Source organism: Bidens hawaiensis, unplaced genomic scaffold (assembly GCF_021521415.1).
Source record: "Bidens hawaiensis isolate Kalapana, Puna unplaced genomic scaffold, B.hawaiensis_p1.1 tig00004618_1, whole genome shotgun sequence".
Classification (NCBI taxonomy): Eukaryota; Viridiplantae; Streptophyta; class Magnoliopsida; order Asterales; family Asteraceae; genus Bidens; species Bidens hawaiensis.
The window spans coordinates 352863-370936 of record NW_027491282.1 but is presented as its reverse complement, the minus strand read 5'-3'; the positions used below and the strand labels follow the sequence as shown (position 1 = coordinate 370936).

Below are 18074 nucleotides of genomic sequence, written 5' to 3'. Positions count from 1 at the left end.
ATTAATACATTTTCTCTATCTTGTTCAATTAGATAATATATTTATACCTTTATCATTATCTTTTCTTCCTTCTTATTCCTTCTCCATTCACAGTCATTTTTGGAAATATTATAAAATAATACGGTGCGAACAGTGTAACTCCAAATTTAACTTTATCATATAACATGTTTTCTCTCCTCTACTCACAACCACTCATAATCATACCATATAATTTTATGGAAGTCACATATTTATAGTAAAGAGCAGGCCACCCCAAACACCATCCTGGGCTTGGTGCGCATTTAGAGCACGGTTTCAATTCAGGCACAAAAGTTTTAATTTTATATATATAACAAATATTAAAAACATTAAGAAGTGAAATTGGGTCAAAAATATGAAAAATGACTTAGTAATTTTGCAATTAGTTTGTTTATGTTTAACTGGGCCAAAAAAATCTTAATTTTTTTTATACAATGCTCATTTTATAGTCGTCTTGGGCACTCGAAATCTCAAAGACAGCCATGGAAAAGAGTGGACCAACCGGTACAGTGTGGCAATGAACATTACCAAAAACAAAAGGTTGATCATGGATTCAATGCATCCAAAAAATACCCTTTTGATTAATCACCCAATGCCCGTAATTTGACTTATGCTATGCTGACATTACCGAAAACAAAAGGAAAAACCGTATATCAACTTAAACATTTTAACTTGTGCTCTCCACAACATTGCTAGCATCTCCGGTTTCTGATTCAGTCTCGGGCTCAGATTCGCTTATATTTGCAACAGGTTTCACGTTTTTAAGCTTCGAAACACGAAAGATGGCTAGATTGGTGTCACCTGCAACAATATTCCAAAATCATAATTACTTTAGTAAATACATACAATATACAAATTTAAAAATAATTTTTTATGTTTTCATAACCAGACCGGTCATTCAAACCAGCCTACCAGTTTCAAAAGCCAAATGACGTCATAAATAACTTAAAAAAATATATGAAACTATTTTATCTATTGATATGGATTTGCAATGCCAACAATATACAAAATGTGATAGTAATGATAGCAGGGATGAAAACCGTACCGAATGTAATGTATCTCCCTGGGGGAACAATGGCGGGCACGCCAGGTGTAAGCCGTTTTTCATCGATGAATGTACCATTCGTGCTGTCCAAATCTGTTACAAAAAGAGCACCTCCCTTCTTTTGAAATCGAGCATGTGTACCCGATACTACAATGATACCAACATGATATATATCAACAAAAAAGACTAGACTGCGACTTGTGAGCCATTTTAGTTATGATTAAATAATTACCTGTTGCGACCGGGATAACTATATCGGCTTTCTCAGGAACGCGTCCAACAGTCGCCTCATCCTAGTTCATGCCCACAAACTTTGCAGTAAGAAAGAAGTTGCATTTTTTTTAAATTAAAATTAGAAGTAAGTCTAAATAAACAACTTACAGATGCTATCTCAAATGCAGTTGGCATAGCAACCTTGAAACCTATGTGTTTTGAATCTCCATCACCTAAACCGTTTAATATAGAATCAGTTTTAAGTAGAGAACTATAGGCGACACCGTAGGCTTGTGGACGATAACCCAATAAATAATTTGCATGATTGAAATAAAATAAGACAACCTTCGGTGCACCGGTGTAGGATGTAACCGGGTGAGCTAGCAGTTAATTATGTTAAACTAGCTTGAGACCCGTGTACTACACGGATAATTGATTAAAATATTATATTTAATAATTAACCAAAGGAAAATTGGTGTTATATAATCCCAACTTAACTATGTCATGTTGGCAAATAACAATCTCAACTTCACACTAGGCTGGTAGTAGTTCCAAGTCCCAACTAAAGGTGTATTTTTTTTCCAACGGTCCACAACTAATAGATTGTTAGCTCCGTTAGTTTGTTGCTTATGTTGAAAAAAAAAATGCACATATTGCCACATAATGGCATGCCCAGTTGGAACTGTGACATGCCAATAGGTCATAGTTATGATTATTTAAAACCAATTTTCATAAAAAGATTGCCACATTGATGTTTATTGACAAGTAGGCGTGCCACACAAGCATCAGACTAATGGATGGTTAACTCCGTTAGTCGCGGACCAATGGTAATAATTGCATCTTTAGTTGGGACCGCCACCAGCCAAGAGTGAAGTTGGGACTGACATAGTTGAGTTTATTTAAAATAAATTTTCCATAAGCAAAATATAAAAAACAATAAACTTATCATACATTTTTAAGAGACAGTCGTTGTACAATAGTGTCTAAAACAATTATATTAAATTAGTAACCACCAAGTACAACCGCGTATCTACATTCAAAAACCCAAAATATTTTGGTTACCTGACTCAATTCAACAGAAGGAAAATTCTATGATTCGGCCTAAGAGTTTGATAGCTTGACTTAATTCAGCAAAAAGAAAATTCGTTTACACGACACAGTAAAAAATCCTCTTGAGTGATACATGAGAACCAAAAATTATGACTAGTTAAAAATATCCGTGGTTCGTCACTGTTAAGAATCACATAAACATTTGTATTTTTTTAACTGTGGTACGTAAGATAATTATTTAACTGCATAACTGCTTGTCTTTCTCTAACTATTGTCAAAACGTCACGTACAAATGCGTATGCGGTTGCCTTGTCATACTTAAAATGGCAATCAAATGAAAATCAAATTAAACAAACCTACATGAATCTCAAACCATTAAAACACCCAGTTGGGCAACATAAACAAGGCAAGTTGGATTTTAATGACCCCACCTTAAAAAATAGTTGTCATCGGTCCCACCTTTCACACTAAATGTTTTCATTGGACCGCCGTTAAAAAAAGCTTTATATATCTAAAACCGTTTTCTGAGTTAAGATTATTATCGGCCAAATGCAAAAATGTGTGATTATTAAAACCGAATTTGCCAATAAAGAAAAATATTATATATCTAAAGAAGCATGTAAAATTACTTACCCACAGGCTCAAGAAGCCATAATATATCTTCATCATCAGTTGCATTGCTTTGACCAGCTACTGAAGCCTTTACTGAACCTCCAACTCTCTTCTGTGAAAATATTATCAGCTTATCATGAACACAATACTGTAGTAGTTTGACTGATGGTTGGGTTGAGATGAAACTTGGTCTTCGGTGGATCAATGACTGGTTAAATTTTGATTTGAGAGAATGGTTTTTCAAGTTGAGAGATGAAACAGAGTGAGATGTGATGATTGTTTCCATTTTTGTTCAGTTGCAATTTTGATCAAGACTTTTAAGTTAAAGGCTAGAATGAACCAGTTAGAAGAACAAGAACATAAAGTATGTGATTGAAATCTTGGTAGTTATGTGTGGCAGAGAGTTATTGGTGTGGTGACGTGGATTTTGGATAATAATCATGATTTAATATTGGCCCATGTTGTTGGTTATATAGTTTTAAATAATACTAGCTATATGACTTGTATTACGTGAAAATTTGTTTTATACAACCCGTAGTATGTGTTTTAAAATAAATGTTTTAAAAATGTTTCATGTATATGTTTCGAACAAATGTTTCATGTATGTGTTTTAAAAAGTTATGAAATAATGACCAATAATATTGTTTCAATAAAATTACTAAACTCTTTTTTGTTAATTGTTAAAAATACAAGAACCACTCAAACTTTTCATACGAAACTTTATTTAGTAATTAATAATATTGAAACATATTATTAGGAATTATCTTAACTATTACTTTGGATTTGAAAAATAAAATAATAGTTATGCTGTAATAAAAAATCGTACATGCTTCATATAAGGCTATGCGTAGTGGAGGGGCTATAAATTGGGGCGTTTTGTGTGTGTGGCGCCCAGTCAGCAATGGGTGAGAATTTGTTTTTGGAGTGTAATGGTGTAGGGGCTACAATAGTAATATATATATATATATAAAACACACTCATATTAATATAATAATAATATTCTTCAAACCTTTATCGCGACAAATAGCCCCCGCCCAAATATCGCCGGGGGGGGGGGGTGTTCTACCTCCTCGCCGCATATCGTCCCAACCATCGCCCCACTACGTTCAGTCTAAGCCATATGATTATGATAAATAGTTAAAAACCTTACCATTTGTATAAAAATCACAAAAAAGAAGCTTAAGGTGGTTTTTTATAGTTATAAAAAGTAGAAATGAAATTAGCCTAACACTGAAGAAATTTGGTTAATGCTGAAAACTAAGCTTTAAAAAGGTTTTTTTTTTTTTTTTTGATTTAGGGCCGAAACTTAACACCTAAAACCAGTTTCTATTGGACATTCGGTTTCAGCCTAATTAACACCAACCCATCACATAGTTATGCATATTGCAGATGAACGCCAACCATACATCAAACACTAAACATAACCTTGTTGGTTTTAAACTATCCGATATACCTGTAACCATCTACCATACCTTCCATTTGTAAACTTTACTTTGCAAACTTCATAAAAAAAACTGCACAAACAGCCACTCTATACTTTCCAACAAAAAAAAACTGCAAAACTCTCGACCCGTCTCAATGTATCAGCACCATATCAGAATTGGGAGTTCCCTTTATTCTCAGCCACTATACACTTGGACTTTCAAACGGCTCAAACCATCTTCAACAACTTCAGGCAGCCACTGGAGTTGGCGGCAACCACCATGTCCGACTTCTGCCGCCAGCACACACTTGAAACAAAATGGTTATGTCCATCGTCGATTTCTTTACTGAAGAAACATTAAGTGACCCCGGCAGATTACGGATAATCTTAGGGTTAAATAGATGTTTCCCACGAGGGTTAGGTCCGGCAAAGATGGTTATTCTTCTGATGTCCTGCAAAACAGACACCGTGAGCTCGTCACTGAGAAGGGGGGGTTCCTCCTTGTGACCACCTTCCGGCGTGAGAATCAGACCAGGTTGCTCTGAATATAAGTGTATATTAAGAGAAATAGCTAGAGAAGATAAGATAATATCAGATGATGATACCGTTCCAAGGTGTTGGAGTATTTATAGCCGAAGGTAGGTTTCCAAGCAGGTACGGCCAGCTGTATAATATTCCTTTTCCACCAACTACAGGCTATGTACGTGCCACGATGGGAGTTGGTGGGTAGGCAGCGGCTGATAGTGACATTTTGTACTGGAGCGTGCTCCTCCTCGTACTATTGTCAGTGAGCTGTCACCCTGTGATTGGTTCATGGGCTGCTTTGGTCAGATCTTGTCTATTTTGTCCATACCTTGGCAGGTATAGTACAAAAGATCTTCCAGAAGCGTACGGACTGGCTCTTTTGGGCGGGAATATTCCCGCCTTGCTCATTCCTTCTTCAGGTGACATTGCTGAAGTATAAGAGTTAGTGCCTTATGCGTGTAGCCTTACTGTTAGTGCGGGTAGCCTTCCTTCTTGGCTTGTACCCATAGTTGCGAGAACAGGCCGGGTACTGTACCAAGGGAGGCTTTCCTGCGTGAACAGCTGGCTTACTGCGTATAAGGTCTTCATCTCTCACCATGCTCAGAGAGATGAAGACCTTACACGCAGTAAGCCAGCTGTTCACGCAGGAAAGCCTCCCTTGGTACAGTACCCGGCCTGTTCCCGCAGCTATGGGTACAAGCCAAGAAGGAAGGCTACCCGCACTAACAGTAAGGCTACACGCATAAGGCACTAACTCTTATACTTCAGCAATGTCACCTGAAGAAGGAACGAGCAAGGCGGGAATATTCCCGCCCAAAAGAGCCAGTCCGTACGCTTCTGGAAGATCTTTTGTACTATACCTGCCAAAGTATGGACAAAATAGACAAGATCTAACCAAAGCAGCCCAGGGTGACAGCTCACTGACAATAGTACGAGGAGGAGCACGCTCCAGTACAAAATGTCACTATTAGCCGCTGCCTACCCACCAACTCCCATCGTGGCACGTACATAGCCTGTAGTTGGTGGAAAAGAAATATTATACAGCTGGCTGTACCTGTTTGGAAACCTACCTTCGGCTATAAATACTCCAACACCTTGGAACGGTATCATCATCATATATCATCATATATTATCTTATCTTCTCTAGCTATTTCTCTTAATATACACTTATATTCAGAGCAACCTAGTCTGATTCTCACGCCGGAGGGTGGTTACAAGGAGGAACCCCCCCTTCTCAGTGACGAGCTCACGGTGTCTGTTTTGCAGGACATCAGAAGAATAACCATCTTTGCCGGACCTAACCCTCGTGGGAAACATCTATTTAACCATAAGATTATCCGTAATCTGCCGGGGTCACTTAGTGTTTCTTCATTTACCATAAACGGGATCTACCGACCCAAATTTGTGAGATGTAATTGGCATGGGCAGTGATCTATAATAAGCAAACACCTGCACAAACAAGTCTATGTTTGACATCTGAAAGTCAGAAGTTGACTAATATGGTTTCAAATTGAAGCGTACCTCGTTTGTTTCTGAACCACACGCAATGTACCCGTCGGCGACAGATAAACCGACAAAATTCTGTAAATATGTGATTTCCATATTAGAATAAATACTAAATCCAATATATGATTTCCATATTAGTTTAAAAACGAACCTTCTCATTTGTGTGTCCTCTAAACGTTAACACACATGCATTGGTCGATAAAGTACCATAATTGGTTTTCTTTAAATCCCAAAGCTTTAACGTGTTGTCAGTGGATGCAGAAACTAGGGTTTCAGAATCCAAAAACTTCACAGTACTAACAGTTTTGCCATGGCCCACCAATATAGACAACGGTCTGGAAACGTTTCTAAGATCATAAAGATACGTCCGATGATCGGCTGACCCAAAACACGGTAAATGAGAAGAGTAAGGAGAAAACTGAACACAACAAACGTTTGCAACGGTTTTTATCGTTGATAAGCTCTTCTTCTGCATTTCAAATAAATTTCACTGAAATTATTAGATCTTATATGCACAAAATCAAACCTTAAATTGATCTTAAGTTTTTTCAACAACTCATTTTGTTACAGCTGATTAACTAATTTAGAGCATTTAATGTCATGTAATCACTTTCAAAAATTAGACTTGTAAACGAACCGAATGAACTCGAAATGGAGCATGTTCTTGTTCGTTCGTTTAACTAAACACAAATAATCAAACGAACAAGTTTTCTTGGTCGAGTACGTTCGTTAAGAAAATGAACATGTTCGTGTTCGTTAACAATATAAACTAATGGTTCACGAACAAACAAAACTGAACATATATGAACAAATATAACTGAGCTGAAAGTAGTTAGTGTTTAGGTAAGCTTTTATAATTGCTTATTTGCTTTTTGAAAAGCAAAAGCCCTTTTGAAAAGCTCCATTTTGAAGCCTTTGGATGAGGTTTACCAAACACATTTTGCTTTTCAACAAACAAATAGCAAATAAGCAAGTTTTAGAAGCTCACCCAAACACCCCTAAAAAGTAATACGAAAAACAATGCGTTGAGCCTAAAAGGTTTAAATTAGTATATTAACAAACGTAAACCGGCGAAATTAACGTATACTAACAAACATAAATGAACAAACGAAAAATGTGTTCATGTTCGTTCATTCAACAATATGAACAAAAAAATTTGCTCATGTTTGTTCCTTTATTAAATAAACAAGCTTCCCACCGAACGGTTAATGCACTATTCACTTAATTTGTTCATTTACAAGCCTCCAAAAAATGCATCCAAACAACCCTGTATAGATTAGTAACAATCTATTTATTTAAAATCGATAATGTTATAACGGAAAGAGCAAGCTTGCCTCATGAATGCTCCAAAGTTTGACATAACAATCATCACTTCCACTCGCAAACTTTGTGGGGTCCACATGAGAAAAGTCAACCGACCATGCCCGCCTTTCATGCTCAACATGATGAGAAACCGCTTCACCACTTCCTACGTCCCATAACTGAAATCATACATTAAATTAGACAACATTTATTAAAAAAATAATGTAAAATCATAAGTAAACACACCTTAACTGCGCCATCATGGTCAGTAGAAGCAAGATAATTTTTTATATAACTATTCCAACAAATGCAGGTAAGCTTCGATTTATTCGACATCTCGATAGCGGGATAATGAATATCAACTGAATTATCCAATAACATATGAAAATCATAGACTTTGATCTTTTTCGACACGCCAGCAGTTGCTATATAATCCTCGTCCCGATCAAAGCCAAGAGAACATATAAGATTTACGGAGCTACTAAAATCACCCTTCCTTAAATTACCACAAACTTCAAACTTGTTATACCGAGCATATTTGCAAAAACCATCAAAAAATTCCCCGAGTCGTTCTAATGGCTTCTCAGAAACATTGATGCCTGATCTAATCGAGAAGTACGCATTTTCAAGATTGCTTAGGCTGGTTTTAGTTAAACTTGATGATGATGTTGCGTTTGTTTCAAATGTTGAAATACTTGAACGTCTTGATTCGATCTCTGAGATATCGGATTCAACGCAGTTAATATCTTCAATCAATTTGGTGGCATGCTTCTCTTTTTGCTCTTTTAATAATGTGAGAAAATGTAACAATAGTTCGGATTCGGTGTCCTTTTGAACAATGGATGATAATAATTTGTTTGTTGATATTTCTTCTATTCCACTTACAAGCTTGGATTTTAAGATATCTCTGTAAAATAAAATCACGGAGTTCAGGTAAAAACTAACATAATATATAATAATTATTAATTATCTGATGGCACTCCACACTTACAGCACCCGCTGCAAATCAATGCAAAGATAGTTATAATAAATGAAATCTTAGTATGCATGTGTGTTATTATATATATATAGGGGTGTGCATGAATCCGGAAAAACTATCCGAAACCAGAAAAACCAAACTGAACCCAAACAAAAACTAACACTTCGGTTTTATGTTTTTTTGAAAACAGTACTTTCTGTTCGGTCTTGGTTTTGCATGCAATTAAAACTGAAAATACAGAACAAAATCGAATTTATAGATTTTCATTTTTTATTTTGAATTTTAAGTAATTTATAAGAAATTAATAGATATCATAACCCGAATATTTCAGCCCAAGTGTATAATAATCAATTATGTATTAATTAACAAAAAAGATGGCCGAAATTCATATTTTGGCCTATTTTTTTCCCAAAAAATTTCAACCCCAAATGACAAAACCGAAAAAACCGAACCCAAACCAGAAACCGAAAAGAGCGAAACCCGAACAGTTTTCGAAAACTCAAAAACCTGGAATTTCAGTTTTGGTTCGATTTTTGCCCAGATCTGGCCCATGCACACCCCTAGTCAAAACCAATAGTATAACATTGTACTATTTATTATATATATTGACTAGAATGTATCTGAAAGATCGACCTATCTATTTAATAACAGGTCGATTCAAGCTATGTTATTTATTTAATAACAGATTATGTTTTATCTGTAAGTGTAACAGATCAAACGGGTAAACTTAAGAAATGCCGTGAAACAAATGATTTCATTCAAAATATTAATTTGTTACTAAAATAGAATAACTTTATTAACTGACACCATAAACTTTTAAAAAACAACATTTAAATACAAAAGGCGTTTCGCATCGGTTCAATAAATATAAATATCCCCCACCCCCCTCGGCGGTTTTGATCACCTCTAAAATGTATCATTACCTGGTCGTTGGTCGTGCGGAAGCTTCCGGATGAAGCAACCAAAGACAATATCCAGCTTCCTTAGAATTTTCAGAAAGGAAACGAGGTGGAAGAATCCTTTGACGTAAATTCATCATTGCATCCACATGTTCTCTTCCCGATTCAAATGATCCGAGAAGCTATAAAACAACGAAAAATGCATTTTTAAAAGTTGCAAACAAGAAGGAAAATGGGTGAACAATAAACGAAAGTTCATTCACACCTCAAACAGAAGAACCCCCAAAGAGTATATATTTGAAGCCAATGTAGGACACCTCTGAAAATCATCCTCGGGACCCGCATACCACTGTTCTTCTGATAAATCACTAGATATTTGATTCGGGAACTGTTGCCACCTAGCAAATGAGTAACTATTGTCCTCGTGTCTTCTCTTTTTGTTGGTTTCTATGAGTTCTTTGTTAGCAAGTGAGCCCAGGTACAACACATGGTTTGAAGGTGATAACTCAAAGCACGATGGTCTTAACGTTTGTATGGAAACACCTTGAGAATGTGATGAATCTACAAAATCTAATATTTGTTTAAATATAAATAAGCTTATTGAAGTATCGACTTTATTTCTGCGAGCCGTCAACCATTCTCTTAAACTCGCATTATCATTGTTGTTGGGAGCAACAATGGGCCTCAGGTTGGGAATAGCAACAGGAGGGGAAATGGTATCGCTTTGACCGCGGATATGAACACCGGCTCCACCTCGAGCTTTACCTTTGAAAATGACCCCTTTGTCATTTAATGTGTTCTTCACAAAAAACTGGGAAAAACCAGATTTTGAAAGAATCTTTGTTCGGATACCTCCATGAGACGGTTGCTTTTCATCCTGTGGTGAATTCTCGGTTTTCTCTTTTTGACTTTGACTTTGGTTTTCCTGTATTTTGTCCATAAATTCTGAGAAGTTAGCATCTGAATATTGCCAGACACTAGGGTTTGGTGTACTGGTGTCTTTAGTTACTTCTTTAATATTTAATGCATTAATCATTTCTAATTTCCCACTGCTGCAATTTGTAACGGTTAATTCTTGAACCAAGACCCCTGGATTATCGGTACAACGATGGCTGGTAGATGTACCGACCCGGTCATTGTTTTCATCATCCAAAGTATTTGTAAATTGGCCAGGTTTGTTATCTTGAATATCAATATCTTCTATGGCATTCACTTCACTATCCATCACTTCATTCAGATCCTGAAAAGAAACAAATAGCTCGTGATTGATTAACCACCATAACAGAAAAAGTAACAAGATTCAAGGGGGGCATGATCAAATAGCTAACAAATTTGAAAGTTCCTTCATTTGAGATGTTTTAAAAATGGATGCAAACAAGAAATCTGATTAAATGGAAGACTGTTTTAAATCACTCAAACATCAAAACGCAATAACTAGTTTAGATTCGCATACAAACGTCCTCTAATAAGATCTTGTATAATAAGCAACATGGATAAACTTTATAATAACATTAAATGCATTACAGGCACAAGACAAAAAACAATGCAAGTTTAGAAATTACCATTGATGTCTACCTCGAGTCTGTTCCACCAATGTAGACCTTTTCACAGTCAGCATCAACACAGGCAAAACCAAACCACTTCACTACATCATGTACATACTTCCCAGCCAATCATTTTCACACCAATTTCACCGCAGATTTCGTATAGCTAGTTCTAGTAATTCATACAATAATTAAGCTGTCAATAACACATGTAACAATTTTAATTTCAGTTGTGAAGTTTAGGGCAAATGATGCATAAACAAAATCAAATCAAACAAGAATAAGTTAAAATAGCACATAACTAACTTAGAAAAACTAATTTGAATCCCAAAGTAACAAAAAAACCTAATCCAACACAGTTCGAAAGTTTAAAATCCAACTATTGAATTCATACATTCAGTTAATTTACCACAAAATTAATCTAAATCAAAATGTTCTACTATCGCGAGCTGCAACTAATATTCTACCTCAAGTCCGTTCTGCCAATGTTAACCTTTGCACGGTCAACATCAACACAAGCTTCTAGTGATCCATATAATAATTAAGCTGTCAATGACACATTAACAACTTGATTTCACTTGTGAAGTTAAACCGCAAATCTAAATCATTAACATAATCAAATCAAACAACAATAACCGAAAATTACAACTATTGAATTCACAAAAAACCAATTCAAATCCAAAAGAAACAAAAAACCTAATCAAAACTATTGAATTAACATATTCAGTTAATTCACCGCAAAATTCATCTAAATCAAAACGTTCTACTATCGCGAACTGCAACTAATATTCCACCTCGAGTCCGTTCTACCAATGTTAACCTATCCACACAAGCTTCTAGTAATTCGTACAGTATTAACAACTTTGATTTCAGTTGTGAAGTTAAGCCTCAAATCCTAATCATAAACAAAATCAAATCAAACAAAAATAATTTAAAACTACACATAAGGAGCTTACCAAAACCAATTCAAATCCTAAAGTAACAAAAAAACCTAATCCAATGCAATTCGAATAATTAAAATTGACACTAATTGTTAATCAAAACTATTGAATTCACACAGTCAGTTAATCAACCGCAAAATTCATCTAAATCAAAACGTTCTACTATCACGAACCACAATTAATATTCCACCTCGAGGCCGTTCTACCAATGTTAACATTTACACATTATGCATCAACACAAGCTTCTAGTAATCCGTATGATATTAACAACTTTGATTTCAGTTGTGAATCCTAATCATAAACAAAATTAAATCAAACAACAATAACCGAAAATTACACATAACGAGCTTACAAAAACCAATTCAAATCCTAAAGCAACAAAAAACCTAATCCAATGCGATTCAAATAATCAAAACTATTGAATTCACTTATTCACACATTCAGTTAATTCACCACAAATTTCATCTAGATCAAAACGTAACACTACCGAGAACTGCAATCGATCAAAACCTAACGAAATGTATTGAAATTTCGATTGGAATTGAAACGTATGTTACGTAAGCAATGCGATGAAGTCGAAATGAATCGAAGTTGATGTAAGTTTGATATGATACCTCAGAGAAAGTGAAACCCTAGGGAGAATAAGTGTAACTATTAAACGGTGCGTTATGCGTTATAAGTTTGATGCTTGCTTTGCTTTGCTTTGCTTACTTGATCGAATCAGTTTCTGAATACCATCATCATCATATTATCGTCGTGAGGATTTTCAAAATGCTTGTTTTTCACCGACTCAATTATCAAAACCAGCCCCTCGGGTTTTATTATTTACTCTTCCGGTTATATATTCTGCATTTTTAGTAGCGTTCTCCATCGGTCCTCCGTTTCCGAATTCAAGATTACACTAAAAATTATTATTTTTCTCTTTTCTTTTAAGTTAAATAATATTTTTTATGTTTTTGTCATTGCATTTTCTAATTTCTTCACTCACAATCACTTCCAACAAATATTAATTAAATTATGAATGTGAACTATGTTTTTCCGAATTTAACATTGAACGCTTTCTCTTTACTCAACTCACAACCACACCCTAAAAAATGAAGAAGTCATAGTGAATGTTGCCCATCTCCATCTGTATAATTATCTAAAAAAACACTATATTTTTCTTTTATATTCAGTTAAATAATATTTTTATACATTTATTATTACAGTTTTCCTTTACTAACAACCAATTTTAACAAAGATTAAAAAATAAACAGGGGCAAACAAATTATCCACAAATTTACGAAAAATAACTAATATTTCTTTCTCTCCTATACTCACAACCACTCATAACCTCACCCTATAATTTGCAAAATTCTTTTAAAGAAAATTTAGAGGATGAGCTCAGAATGCTCTTGTTAGGGTGTAAACGAGCCAAAGCCTGACTAGACTCGAGCTCAGCTAGTTTCGAACTCTTTTACCGAAGCTTGATCTCGGTTTGTGAGTTGTTTTATCAAGACCGAGTTTAGCTCGTTAATTATTTAGTAATAGTAATGAATTTATATATGTTTTTAAATATTTTTATATATTTTGAGAAAAACTTTGAACGTGTATAAGCTCGGCTCGAGCTCGTGTTTTACCTTAAAGGAGATTCTCATGCAAGGCTCAAACTATGGCTGGAAAACCAAACGAGTTTTATTTGAAGATCAGGCTAGACTCGCGCACTAAAAAACTAGCTCGTTTTCATTCCTAGTTTTTGTGTCATATGGATTTGGTGTGGTAACCGATGAGCCTGTGTTTTGAATTGTTTATCTTTTATTTGGTTAGATTATTGTGACTTGAAGTAAGAGTTAAGAGTTAAATATTTGAATAAGTTATCCAAGTAAATGTTACTTGTTTTATTCTGGATATTTAAATATAGTATGGTACATTAAATAAGATTCTAATACAAGGTTTGAACTCAAGTTTAAACAAACTTTATTTGAAGATCAAACTTGACTTGTACTCAAAAAGACTGGCTTATTTTAAGCTTTTTATCAATTTGATCTCGAGTAAATCACTAGCGACTAGCCTTATTTCCATTCCTAGTCTGTCATATGGAATGATGTGGTAACCGATGGTTTGTGTTTTGGAATTGATTTTTTTATATGTTTAAATTATGTGACTTGAATCATGAGTCATGAGTTAAATATTTAAAAAAGTTATCCAAATAAACTTTATTTGTCATTTTATGAATATTTTAATAACTGCAACAAATTTTATATGTCCCTTAACTTCTTTTAAGGTCTTAGAAATCTATGCTCTCATTTTATATTAGATTTTGGATTCTTCCTTCGCTGTTATATCTTATTATATAAAATTTGAACTAGAAAAACACATGGAAGACAGGAAGAGGGACGGTGCAGAACAGGGGTTGGTTAATTTATATTTTATTTATAAAGATATGATGGTTATTTTTAAAAAAAGGAGTTAAGGTAAAAAACAAACAGACCTCCATAGAGTGAGGCTTTTGGGTGTAAAAAAACTATGAAAATGGAATTTTCTTTTTTTTTTCTTTGTTCTTTTTGCTTTTGTTGGATTCGAAGCCATATAAATGACGGAATAACAAAAGACGTCCATGTATATTTGATTTTTTTTCAATAGACGTCATTTAGTAAAAGAAATGACAACAAAAAATAATTTATGTTTATAACTTTATCACATTATGTTCTTTGGTCCTAACTCAGTTAACTTTTCTCGTTAAGCCTCATCATATGCAAGACACATAAGGCTATTCTTGTAAATCACATATTTATTTAATAATTAAAAATAAAAACACAAAGATATTTAAAAATAACTTCTCTGTCTTTCTTCTTCAATCTATTTGTATACCATCAGTTGTTTTGAACCCCAATTACTGCTTGGACGCACAAATCTGGGGCTTCCGTTTAAGAACACATCCAAGACACAAATGAACATCTGCATCATTTACCCCTAAATAGTTATGAAGTAAACTCTTAATTACCGTCCGAAAACATAGATTAAGGGCTAAGAACGTGCACTATTGTATCACGAAGAAGAATTACATGTTTGGGGTGGCTCCTTACAGTGGTGAGGCAGACGTTATAGAAGAAATAGATAGTGAGAGAGAGGGGGAGAGAAATAGAGTTTTTAATTATTTTTATATATACTTAATATTTTAGTTTTTATAATATACTAAAAATGTGTAAAGTTACAAAAATAGCCTCATGTGAGTCTTGCATATGACCAGATTTAACAAAAAAAGTTAACTAGATTATGATCAAATAACATAATGCGATAGAGTTTTTAAACGTAAAGGATATTGTATGTTATTTCTTTTGCTAAATTACGTCAATTAAAAAAACTATCTGGCATAAATGACGTCTTTTTTGCTACTCTGCCCATATAAATTTATTGGTTACTAAAATGTACTGTTGACAATGATATAGAACGAGCAAGTTATGTCGTTATACCTTTTTGGATATAACTTTTAAAACTATAATAGCATCTTATCATAGGGATTGCATGTATATATAGTTGTGTAAACTCTTTTAGTAAATATCCAACACCATTCATAAGATTTATTCTCTAAATGTTCATGGCTGTGGATTTTGTTTTGACCACTTTCATAAGATTTATCTTCTTTTCGTTTTATATATTTTTTATTTATAAACTATGTTTATCAATTGGAAACGGCATAATTCTCGAATTTTCAGTAATAGGTGCAAATCCACCTAGTTTGTTGTGAAGGAAATTATGACAAATCTTTTTGAATGGATCAAATTTATGTCTCTTCATAAAGAGATTGTTTGACATGATTCACCTTTATCTTGTATTTTAGCTTAAGGTTAGCTAAGGGATGTAGTTATTTTCCTTTAATGTCTTTTAGGTAGGCTTTGTATTAGGTTTTGTTTTTCTCCGGCTTCCTGCTTGAGTTTATTTTCTTTGTTATGGAAAGTTCTTTGCTGTTAAAAAAAAGGTAAAAGATTTGGAGAGAGAAGTATGACGTATTTTATTTTTTGCGATAAAATCATGAAATAACAAGGTTTTAGGGCATGTTTGAAATTGCGTTTGAAAAATGTTTATTGGTTTTTTCAAAAAAACCATTTTAAAAACTATGATTTGAGGCTTTTGAAAAGTTGCTTTTTAACTCTCTCAAAAAGCTAAAATAAAAAAGATTTTTATGATTGTTAAACACATTTTAACTTATTGTCTCTTTGAAAACACTAATAAACCAATAAGCATTTTTCAAACTCAATCTGAAACATGCCGTTAGTTTTGTCCAATTGACTTATTCATCCTTTTATTTTAACTAAAAGAATCACTCAAAGTTTCATTATTGTTTCAATGTTCATTTTTTTTCAAATGTTAACATTTTTTTAGGAATAAGTGGACTTCATGGGAATATGTAAAGTGGACTTGTTTGTTTCGGCCGGTTACCCGCCAGTGACGTTTTTAGGAGTAATTGGACTTGATTGGAATGCGTAAGCTTGAAAACCGAAAATGCAAACGTTAACAATGTGAGTTTACATATTCCGAAACGGGATGTATATAATATAAAAATAATTTGAAACGTGTATGTATGTTCGAACTCGTATTGCATGCTTAATTAACAATCATTCAAATGTATATGTGTGTGTATATAAGTGTACGTATGTGTACCATGTATTTCGTTGCGACAACCAAGAGGTCACAATAGCAAGCATGTGTGCGTAAAACTGTTGCATGGCATGGTATAAATGATGGTATTTGTTTCTAGTGGTCTTCCATGGTATACATGCATAAACTCATAAATGTTTTATATAGTCAAAATGGGTCTATAAACGTGTAGTGGGTGGAATGATGTGTACGTTTGAATGATTTTACATGCATAAAGTTGACTACAATTGTTCGATAGAAAAGAGTTCAAATAAAAATAAGAAGTTTCTTAAGAATGGTAAAAGCCAACAAATTTTTGACACTTGGCATTATAAATAATGGTGAAAGAACAATTCTAGGAAACTATGTCGGTTATGATGATGAAAGAGTAATTCTAGGAAACTATGTCGGTTTTTAGTAAATTTAAATCTCAACCATTGATTAACATGATCCAATGGTTATGATTTATTCCTAGTCTTCATAGGAAACTACTGTGACATTTGTCAATTTCGGGTCTCGTTTTATATTCATTTTTTTTAAATCATTTGTAATATGTTGATTTTTCGCGTTTTATTTTAATAAATTATACATCGTAGTTGTGGTTAAGCTTGTGAACCCGAGCCGACATTTTATCAAATTATTGATGTTATAACTCTAGCGTGTGTGGGGTTTGTCAAATACAGTTATTTATAATTTATGAGCTCTGTTAACTAAACATTAGGGACTAAAGTGGATTTCTTTAAAGTTATGCAAGTTTTAAATCTTTATAAACTAAATACCAAACTTGAGGGGCAATTTATGTAAATATGTATTATGTATATAAACAAAAATACCTAACCCTAATATACAAACCACCAGCCGCCCCCTAGTTTCCTCTCTATTCTGGCGCCGATTTCTGGCTGCCGCCGCTGCCACCCCTGCCGGCCACCACCACCGACACACCACCACCTCCGGCCATCCCTTTCTTCCCCTCTGGTCCGCAAACCATCAACCGCAGCCACCACCACTCCATCCCCTCTGTTTCGCTTTTCCGGCGGCCGGTTTTGTGTCGTGGCCCCTGGATGCTCTCCCATCCGTCTCTCGGCTCTCTCCCTCTCCCTCTTATCTCTCTCTCTCTCTCTCTCCGTTTTCGTTTGCCGGCCGGAATTGGCTTCGGCGACCCATGTTTCCCCATCATCTACAAGGTATTTAATATTGGGTTTAATTTACAAATGTTATCTTGGTTCGTTCGGCTTGTACGCTAGTTATTAAGCTTGAGGTCACGGGTTCGATTCTCTCCGTGACCAACCTCGGTTTGTTTTTGTTAACGGGTTACTCAAGTTAATATCACTATTTTTATTAACATTATACGTATTATCTAGATTTTTATTTATTGTTATTATCATTATTTATTATTATTA

General features: G+C 34.4%; 1 protein-coding gene and 1 pseudogene across 2 annotated transcripts; both read right to left on the bottom strand.

The window, feature by feature from the left end:
• Nucleotides 1-460: 460 nt before the first annotated feature.
• Nucleotides 461-3414, bottom strand: LOC143627215 (zeaxanthin epoxidase, chloroplastic-like). The gene is made up of 5 exons (XM_077097093.1): nucleotides 2960-3414; nucleotides 1445-1509; nucleotides 1296-1356; nucleotides 1064-1210; nucleotides 461-819 (listed from the first exon to the last, which is right to left on the bottom strand). Exons 1-5 carry the CDS (start codon nucleotides 3222-3224, stop codon nucleotides 686-688), a joined length of 672 nt encoding a protein of 223 aa, XP_076953208.1. The 5' UTR covers nucleotides 3225-3414; the 3' UTR covers nucleotides 461-685.
• Nucleotides 3415-4472: 1058 nt separating this feature from the next.
• LOC143627278 (protein SPA1-RELATED 2-like) lies at nucleotides 4473-12449 on the bottom strand (annotated as a pseudogene). Its single transcript, XR_013152566.1, has 9 exons — nucleotides 11135-12449; nucleotides 9838-10812; nucleotides 9597-9754; nucleotides 7941-8601; nucleotides 7727-7873; nucleotides 6544-6861; nucleotides 6408-6467; nucleotides 6244-6335; nucleotides 4473-4707 (listed from the first exon to the last, which is right to left on the bottom strand). The product of XR_013152566.1 is annotated as a protein SPA1-RELATED 2-like (transcript).
• Nucleotides 12450-18074: the final 5625 nt, after the last annotated feature.